The sequence below is a fragment of the Aristolochia californica genome, unplaced genomic scaffold (genome assembly GCF_029961685.1).
Source record: "Aristolochia californica isolate CCGP_79_NKW_82.1479 unplaced genomic scaffold, dmAriCali1.0.hap1 SCAF_10, whole genome shotgun sequence".
NCBI lineage: Eukaryota > Viridiplantae > Streptophyta > Magnoliopsida > Piperales > Aristolochiaceae > Aristolochia > Aristolochia californica.
In genome coordinates this window covers 29,452,255-29,462,190 of record NW_027181771.1, presented here as the reverse complement: position 1 = coordinate 29,462,190, position 9,936 = coordinate 29,452,255, and the positions used below count along the sequence as shown (strand labels likewise).

The 9,936-nt window shown below is 39.7% G+C and overlaps 1 protein-coding gene across 2 annotated transcripts; it reads left to right on the top strand.

Moving 5' to 3' along the window:
* Positions 1–3,127: 3,127 nt before the first annotated feature.
* On the top strand, positions 3,128–8,919 carry LOC137935291 (BEL1-like homeodomain protein 9). 2 transcript variants are annotated; one of them, XR_011109245.1, is made up of 5 exons: positions 3,128–4,219; positions 6,595–6,956; positions 7,277–7,337; positions 7,642–8,310; positions 8,654–8,919. XR_011109245.1 is itself a non-coding variant. In XM_068779972.1 (4 exons), exons 1-4 carry the CDS (start codon positions 3,371–3,373, stop codon positions 8,167–8,169), a joined length of 1,800 nt encoding a protein of 599 aa, XP_068636073.1. In that variant the 5' UTR covers positions 3,128–3,370; the 3' UTR covers positions 8,170–8,919. The 2 variants fall into 2 exon arrangements, 1 of the variants encoding a protein (XP_068636073.1); XM_068779972.1 differs by having other exon boundaries at positions 7,642–8,919.
* The last annotated feature ends 1,017 nt before the right edge of the window (positions 8,920–9,936 follow it).

The window sequence follows — 9,936 nt, the reverse complement described above, 5'->3', positions numbered from 1 at the left end:
CTTGGTTAGCTTGGTGGATAATGACTACATCCATCGAGATTCCTTCGCAGTATTTAACAATATTTGAAGAAATGCTGCTTTTTTGGATACACAATGTGCCATTGGCTCTCTTTCTATAGTCTTTATTAATGGTGTCACAGAGTTAGGTTTTGACATAAACGGTATAAGAAAAGTAGGTCATTGTTAGGAAAACATGCTAGTTTGTGTTCAGGCAAAGTCATGTATCTTATTTTCTAATTTAATTACTTATTGTTGAGACAAACAATAAAGCCCATTGCGGCTTTCTTTCACTCTCTTTTGAACTATTGATACACGAGGAATACAAAAAAATGTGAGAATGTGAGTAAGGAATTTGGTTTTTTTTCTTATGCTATCGCTATCCCCAATATGAATGTAAGTTTGGCTTTGGTTAGGGGGTGTTCAATATTTCTTTTGTTATCTATCAGTGAGGCTTTCATAGGATAAATGAAAGAGTTTGTTAATAGATTTTAATGGAAGTCTAAGTTGCTATTTTTGTTTGAGAGTCAGGCTAGTGTTAAAGAAGTTGTTCACAAATCCTTTTAGAATTTTGCATGTTTGGCATGAAGGAACGAAGGGTTAGTAATTTTATCTTATTAGATTTCATTGAAATTAAAGCCCTACGAAAGAAAAATCAAAATTTTGTTTAGGTAAATGGGGTAAATTTTGAATCTCTTCCATTATGGCCATTACATTCCTAAGCAGATTGATTAGGTCAGGAATACGAGACTGAGACATATCTTGGAAAGGGATGACTCAACTCATGAAAAGCAAAGAGGAAGAAATGACATTCCTCACCACTAATTAACAGTAATGAACTACCACAAGGAGAAACACCCATAATGACTTAGTGAACCCTTAACTAAACCAATATTAACAAAAAAAAAAAAAAAAAAATTCTATCCTAACCCAACCCTACATTTACAACGACGCTATTCTGCTATTGACTTCCGATAAATGTTTGATATGAGTATGATTGGATTACATGGGCAGAAATGATGCTTTGAATTATTAGTTTGATATGAGTACGATAATTTTTATTTTCTTATTTTAGAAGAGTATGAAACAATTTTTTTTGGGTTATGCCTACTAAGTCATACCGATTTTTTAGACACTTGTTTTTCTTTTTTTTTATATGTTTCTTCAATTTTTTCTATTCTTTTTTTTTTAATTCTATTTTTCAATAATTCGGTTTGAGTTTAACAAGACCAATTTGTTTTTAGATAAAAATAATTAAATTTTGTATTTGACATTTTATTTTACCAAAAATTTGACGAATAAATATGGTAATGTATGAGATTAATTATTAGTTTTTATTTACTTTCCATGAAAAGGCACTAAAAGTCTATTTAATTTTCCTTGGAAATTTTATTTAAAAAATTATATAATTCCCTAATAAGATTTTATTAGTAGGTTTTTTGAAAATATATATCCTAAAAAAATATTATTAACTTTTTCTGGAATATAAATTTCTAACCAAGGGAAGTAACTGCTCTAATAGGATTTTATCATAAGGTTTCCTAAGAAAAATATTTCTAATTTTTCGAGGCATATAAGTTTCCAACCAGGCACTAACAGGGACTTATAATTCTTTGACTTATTCACGGGTTCTTAATCGGATTAACAAAAATGCCAGATTTGATAGAGACATATATGTCCTTCTTGGAAAGCATTTACTGCAAGTGGCAGTGAAATTAAGGGACATTTATCCCTTATTAAATCGCAGAGATTTTGTCCAGACATTTTGTCGAGGAAACCCCTCCTCACCAGTCGTCACTCCCTCCTCCATTTATTTCACAACAACAGTTCGGCCCCTAATAATTACAGACCAAGCGACGGAAGTACCCAGCTGCTTCTTGGTTTTCCGATTTCTTCAAATTCTCTTCAACTCTAAAAGCTGAAGAAAAGGACAAGCGCGCACGCTCCCTTCGAAGCCTTCCTTCTTTCCGTGTAGAATACAGGGACGCCTATGGATACGTACATTTATACCTATTCTGAATGACGTGGGGAGAAGAGTTCAGTGTTCGTCATGTCCGGGAATTCAACGGAGGCAACCGTTGCTCGGCTCGAGAAAAATTCACAACTCCGGAGAAGATTTCCTTTTCTTTTTGGGGAAACAAAGAAAATATGTTTTCCCGGGTGTTTCCGGCCGGAACTTTTTAACCGCTTCGGGTGACGGGCCGAACAGTGCTCGCTTCTGCCTCTTTCCCCGTGAAATGCCAGAGAACCCACTTCTTTAATCCTCTTTTTCCTCTTAAGCCTCGATGCAAAAGAGCAGGAAAGGGGAGAGCAGATCTTTCCCCCCCTCCCTTCTCTCTTTCCTCTGTTACATCTTTCCGGTAAAGAAAGCGCAGGAAATGAACAGTGGGAAGGTGTAAAAAGAAAGCGAACACGGGTGTTTAACCAGAAAGTTTCCTTAAACCCTCCGTTTAGGTAATCGACGGCAGTCACGGGCGGTCAGGTCTCCGCAAGCAAAAGATCTGGCGGTCGCCAGACGCCAGCCCCCTCCTCCAGTGTCCGTACTCGCCGACGTCATTTTGACCGTTCTCTTGCCCCTCCTCCATTTTCAAAACCGTACGGCCTCCCCTGTCAGATGCCCGACGCGTGGTGGACGACTACCGCAGCCGATAAAATAACGAAACTGCCCCTCTAGTAATCAGGAGAGGGGTCATTTGGTAAATTAAGATAGGCGGTTGAGTAAAATAAATAAATACGAGGTAGTTTTGGGTAATGTGAAAAAATGATGTGAGAATCGAGGAGTACGTTAAAGCCTTAAAAGTTGGCTGTGGGGTGTTGGGTGTTGGGTGGGGGCTCTCCACGTGCGTCAGCAGCACCTGCGTCCAGGCTATGCTACAGTAAGCTTCCCTAAAATCTGAACCTAAGAAAAGCTATCTTCTTTCTCTTTCTTCCTCTCTGTTTAAGTTTTTACACTCCATCTTCTCCAAAATCCACTGTCAGACGTTCTTACTGACCCCTGGACTGGCGTCTTGCTGTTTCTCTTTTCAGCTCCTCACCGGCCGTGTCGGTCACTCGGACCTCACCTTCACGTCCTCTGCTCCTGCTCTCGCCTGCCATCTGTCGGTCACGATCATACCTTTCCTTTCACTAGTTTTAACCCTCTTCTCTCTCTCTTTCTCTCTCTCTTTCTCTCTCTCGTAGAGTTTGATTACCAGAACTGGAAGAGTAGGGATTCGGGACTGGAAGAGTAGGGATTCGAAGAGAACTCTCATCCGTCATCATTAAATCTGGAGTCTTTCCTGTCCGTGTTGCCGTTGCTTCACTGTTTTGTTTGCACCTTCCTCGGTTAGCCTCCTTTTGATCGAGTTTAGTTTTCTTCCTTTTTGCCGCTGAGATGTCCGAGGGGTTCGAGCTTGGAGCTTTTCATGTTCCGCAGCAGAGTAGACGGGATAAGCTGCGGAGCTTGGAGGGATGTGCGGGGTTACACTCGGTTTATGATCCCATGGTAGGGTGCGCGACGGGGGATAGTTTCATTCATCTACAGGGTCCGCTCTCTCTTCATCCTGCTATCAAGGAGGAAAGCCTCAACTTGATGGGTTTCGGACAAACCGTTGAAAGGAACGATCCCTTCTTTTCTAATTCGTCTTCTTCCTGCTCCTCTTCTTCATCTTCCACTTCTTCTTCTTCTCATCTTTTGTTCGATCTTCCGCCGTCTCTTTCTATAAACCCCGGAAGTAGTATGAGCAGCCCGTTTCTTTATGCTACCCCCGAACCCTCGGGTTTCAGAGATTTCAATCAATCTTTGCACGATGCTAGAGCCTTATTCAAGCCGCCACAGGCTTTCCCTGTTGGTCAAAGCTCAACGCTAACAACACAAGGTTTATCGCTCTCTCTCTCCTCTCACACATTCAATGGCGATGCTTCCATGTTAGCCGACAAAAGCATGGGAAACTATGTAGTTATCGGTGGAGATGTCTCCCGGAGCGCCGGTCCGCTCGGCCCTTTTACGGGTTATGCTGAGGTCTTGAAAGGGTCAAGGTTCTTGAAGCCGGCCCTGCAGCTGCTCGAGGAGTATTGCAATGTCGGTCAGGGAGTTTACCTTGAGAAGATCTCCGCCATGGATGTAGAGATGGAGTGGATGAGTGATAGCGAAATAGTCGACGACCCAGTTGGGGTCGGCACCAGTGCTGACTCTGGGGAGTATCAGAGGAAGAAGACAAGGCTTATATCGATGTTGGATGAGGTATCGGTATCTATCTCGAGCCTACTGTCGGCATCCTGTTGATCGTTGTTTTTGTTACTGAACGTTCTTTACCATTGAATAGTAATAAAAGCACCCTTTTATGCTATTCTCGTTAAAATAGTTCAGTGAACGAAGATGATTCTTTTTCTGCATGATGTTTTGTCGGCAGTTTTCAAATTTCAATTAAAGTTTTGGTCTCTTCCACGCTAACACATTTATCTCTCTTTTGTGTTAGTAGAAGAGCATTTCCCTGGTTCTCATATCCGTTTACTCTGAATTGGGCTGGAACAGTAACCTGCTTTTACTGCTTAAGTAACTATTCTCAAATCACCTTGATTAATGAGGGTTAATCGAGACTGAAGGTCATGTATCACTGGCCAGTAAAAGTGTCAGCTTCCCTTGCGTTCAAGGAGGCATCCAAGGCTGTCATCGAACAAGTAGATGTTGACTCATCTTGTCAATATTAATTAGCCATTTCTATTCGAGGTTCTCTACTTACTGATTTGGAGGTGTCATTCGTGAATCTTCACTATGGATGGCTATCTAGATACTTAAGAGGGGGGTCGTCATTTGATTTACACTTGTAATGTCTGGGTACTTAAGGCTACTAAACATAAGCTTTTCAGATATAATGCTTTTGGTTTGATTGACCATTACTTGTCTTGGCCATTTTGGAATTGTTTACAAGCCAGCCTTCTCATTTTTTCAAAATGGGTAACTTTTTCATAGTATTGGTTGTGTTCTTATATATTGACAATCTTATGTAACTGTGACTTCCTATTTCATTAATTGGATTAGCAGTTGAGCTTTTTATGGGCTAATTAAAATCATGACCTAAAAAGGTGCTTTTCCTGAAGCCAAGCAGTCTACCTTAGTTTTGGATTGATTTTTCACCATCTCTTCATGTTTGTGTCATTTTTGAATTTTCTCTGACTAGCTAACAATAGTTTATTAAAAAGGATAAAATTATGTTGAATGTCATTAACTTGTCGGTGAGCCATGTATACAATACGAGGCTGCATGGCCGGAAAAAGGGCCGCTGTAATTTTTGGTGCTATGCATGGTAGCTTTCTTTGTCAAAAATCATAATATTATTATGGTCTAAAAGTTTGCGGATGGCGGAATAGGAGGAGAACATTCTTTTAGTTGATTCCATTCTTGTTGTTATGTTTGTCTTGATGTCGGCAAGTTTTTCTATGTACATCGGAAATTTGCAATGACGCCAGTATGGTTCTCAATGTTTGATTAATTGTTCTAATATATTTTATGAGGGTTTTCCAAAGTGTTTTTGCTTGCTTTGGGTACCCAATCTATTGTTGTAGGTTCTATAGAATTTTGTATGTAAACACGCAATTAATTGATGCAATATTTTTTACAAGGGTTTTCCTTAGAGTTTTGGCTTGCTTTGGTACCTAATCTATTTTGTAGGTTCTATAGGATACATAAAGTAGTTCTATGTAGTCTACTTGTACGCCTACTAGAAACCAGGTTGCTAGAATTGTGACACGCTACTTAATTGGTTAAGGGTTCGTTGCCTACATACCCCTGAAACATGACATATATACTTGTGTATTCTGGTTTGTGTTTATACCCTACGATGTTACACTATTATTTTCATGCCATATTATTTAGTGTTTTTAGTTAACTCTAATAGCTTTAGCATGTTAAAAGACATCAATACCCCATAACGACCAAACCGTGCCTTTGGTGGGCTTGATCAATTTATAGAATGAATGTTAAGTTGTTCCTATGTTACTTGTATGGCTACACATTGAATAACTCATAGGCCCATAGAGTAAAAGTGTAATAATATCACAGGCATGAGGGTATTTATGTCTTTTTGTATTCCAAACATAGAGTTGAAAATGGAATTTATTGTCAGGGGTATATTAGTAACTTTCATGACATCAGATGGTTGAATAGGTATTTATTTGAAATCTCTGGATGTGAAGTAAGCCATAAATAAGAGCTATGTAGGCTATTAGCTGTAGCAGATAAAAGTAGCCTAATTGGAAATAAAACCACTACTTGCTGGCTGTAGGGCTTTTGGAAACGTTCTATCTGGTAACATTTCTGCTCATTCAGTTCACTTTTAAAGGTGTTTTTTTCTTTTTTGTGTGTGTTCTCACATGATTTTTTATTGGGATGAGTATACCCCCAAGCGAATGGGTCCTATATATTCACTGCTCTAGTTGATTAGTTGGAAACACATTTGTTGTCTGATGTAGGGCAGCAAATCTTAACTTGGCCTAACCTTTTTATTTTATTTTTATCGGGTTTTCCCTGATTCATAATGTTCCTTATGTGCCTAACAATTCTGTCATGGACACTTTCTCTCTCTCTCATTCTAGTTTTGTCCCCTTTACTTGTTGTAGGTTTACAGGAGATACAAGCAATACTACCAACAAACACAAGCTGTTGTTGCATCATTTGAATCTGTACATGGCCTCAGTACGGCAGCCCCATACACATCACTGGCTCTGAAAACTTTATCTAAGCACTTCCGGTGCTTAAAAGATGCAATAAATGATCAGTTCAGCAAATCTATTGGTGAAGAAAGCTTTGGTAAGGACGATGTTCCTAAGTTCAGGATTATCGATCACAGCTTTCATCATCAACGAGCAGCTCATAGCTCAGGCATTCTTGAGCAACAACATATTTGGCGTCCTCAAAGAGGGCTTCCTGAACGAGCTGTAGCTGTTCTCCGAGCATGGTTGTTTGAACACTTTTTGCATCCGTAAGTTGATCTAGCTTTTTTTTTTTTTTTTTGTTCTTCTCACCCAGTTACAAGGGCAATGCAATGTACAAGAGAAAGCTTGCCATTTTGGCACAATGAACCTGTTTTGTGCCTTCAGAGTTGTCTAATGTGTTTGCAGTTGGTCTGCAGTTGATGTTGTATATTTTGTAGACTCGGCAAATTTGGTGAAGAGTTCTTCTAAGTTGATTTTCATTTCATTGATCTCTTTTCATAACCATAATGTCTCTAAGATCTCTGGCTTTTTTTAACCATCTAAGTTTCTCAATCTTTCATTATCGACTTTTTATTATTTGCTTTAGGTATCCAACTGACACAGACAAGCAGATGTTAGCCAAGCAGACTGGTCTCTCAAGGAACCAGGTAATTAAAGTTCTTGTCTTTCTGGTGAATCGGATAACCTAGGCAGTTGCTTTGTTGACTGATATTGTTTAGTTGCACTAGAATATTTTGTGTGCTCTTTTTGAATCAAAGATGATTGAAGTCATCTTTTTGTAGTCTTGTTGGTTGCTAAAGTTACCTTTATATAGCCCCTAGTGAACATGGTTGAGACTAAGACTGATGCCTGTTCTTGTGTTGTTAAAATGAATATGGTGAACTGTGCATCCCTTACCGCATGATGTTTTTATATTATAAAGCCATTACTTAATAATTGATGTATGTGCAGGTCTCAAACTGGTTCATCAATGCGAGAGTGAGGCTCTGGAAACCCATGGTTGAAGAAATCCATTCTCTAGAAATGAGCCAGGGTCAAAAGGTTTCTGAAGGGAAGGGACCTTATGTGAACAAACAAGGCAGTCCTCACATAGATACAATTCCTACTTCCAGTGAACCTTTTCAGAATAGCTCTATCCAAAGAAACCAAGATATATCAGCAAAACGTTGTGGGAATGAGCTTGCTGAGATTCCAAATGGTAGTGGTCAGACGATGAACTTCACTTATGACAGCATGGCCAACCAACTACATCCAGTTGGAGTAGGTGTGAGCATGGCAGGTGGAAATGCTGGTGTTTCCCTCACTTTAGGGCTCCATCAAAACAATGTGGCCTGCTTGTCAGAACCTCTGCCTTTGGCTGTCCCTCATTTTGGCCTTGAAGAGAGCAATAATGGCTATGGTTTTGGTGGTTTTGATAACCAAAGCAGGCAATTAAGAAGGGATCTTGGAGGGCATTTCCTACACGATTTTGTGGGTTGATATTGATAATTAATGTCGTCCACTTTCTTTCTCACCATACTTATTTAGAGAGGGTGCTAAGAACTACCACCCAGTGCTGCTGGTTATCAAGGTTTTGGACGAGCAGAATTGATGGAAGAATTTCTTTTCATTGTCTGAAAGGTATGCGATGCAAGGCTTTATATATATTAGATTCAGACATACTCTTCTACAGTGAAACACCAGTTGCTAGATGGTAATTGACAGTAGTTGGTAATCAGCTTCATTTATAAGTTGTAACAGCATCTCAAACCATTCTGGGTCGAAAGATTTTCATCCGCATAATAGAGTTAGATAATGTTGGCCGTGAAAACCATTAGTGGGTTGCAGCATTACCCCAATAATGTTGTAGTATTTGCATGAGTGGAGTTGAGAAGTGCTTTTTGGTCCTCGTAAAGATATTGGTAATGATTGTCCATCTTTATGTCGGAATCTTATCATGTTGAGCTGCGTTGGTGTGTCGCAGGGAAAAAGAGGAGGAAAAGCTTTGGCCAAAGGGTTCGTCTTGAATGTGGTAAAGGAATCGGAGAGGGAGGGAGTAAAGCGCTGTATTATATTCACTCGGTGCAAATGCATGGTACAGAAAAGAGGGTGTCTCCATTATTCATTTCTGCTGCGTTCAGTTCAAAATTCGAAACTCGTGATGTTGAGTGTAATAACGCGGACGCTAATGTAAAGGTGAAGTGGGAAGATTCTCTTATGTCAAATAAAAAGGGAAGCTGCTGTGTTGTACTGTTTTGGAGTCTGTGACAGAGAAACGAGCTCTTTCTGCCAATTGCCCTGTAGACTTTTTGGAGTGGAAGCTCCAATTCAGGCCCCCACTGTTTTTGGACTATCGTTGTACTGGTTTTCACAGTTTCTAGCTTTTCGTGTGGTGGGACTCTGGGTTTTAGGTCCCTGAAACTGCTACTGCCTGGATCATCCTGAGCCTTAGGCGGGTGCCTAGCCTTTCTGGTGTTTACTGTTTACGAGTTTTTGTCATTTTCTCTGGGGAATAATTGGATGCTAGTTGATCAATAATGCCTTTGGCAATGGAAATTGGCAAATAGGGGAGACTACGTTTCTGTAGACATACTTAAAAAAAGATTTTGAGTTCTTAAACGACTTTAGAAAGGCCAAGTTATGGGGATTCTTGTGGGTGTGACTCAAAGTTGGCGTTAATTAGTTTTGGATGTTTATAAAGTTCGATTTAGTTCAAGCAAAAGACATGACTGGGGTGGGTTTCGCTCCTTCAGTCTACAGCTCAACAAGAACCAAGAATTTAAAAGCTGGCATGCGGAAGCAAATTATTGTGGTGGGGGCATTCAAAATGTTTGTGTTTCAGCATATATCGATGCAGGTCAGAAATTGGAACAGTGTTTGATTTTCTAAATCTGTTTTTAGGATGAACAGTTGTCGAGTAGAAATTCGTGAAGGAAAACATAAATTTGGTCGATTTTTTTTTTCTCATTATTGAGGCTGATGCAATCTCTAAAGAATTTGTCGATGGAATTATCATCTGAACATAATTCTCTTAAAAATTTATGTGCACTCTGGCAATATAGGCTTGATCTAATACGAAGCCCTCTTGTTCGTGTTTTTCCTCATCCGTTTTTCTCCCGCTCGATAGACTTTTCGTCCGCTTCCTTCCTCTTCCTTTTCTCTCACCGGATCGAGACAGCCAACCGACTTCCTGTATGCCCTCTTCCTCTTCCTCTTTCGAGAAGAACCTCTATAGAGTTTCCGCCCCCTCTTCCTCCTTCATTCACC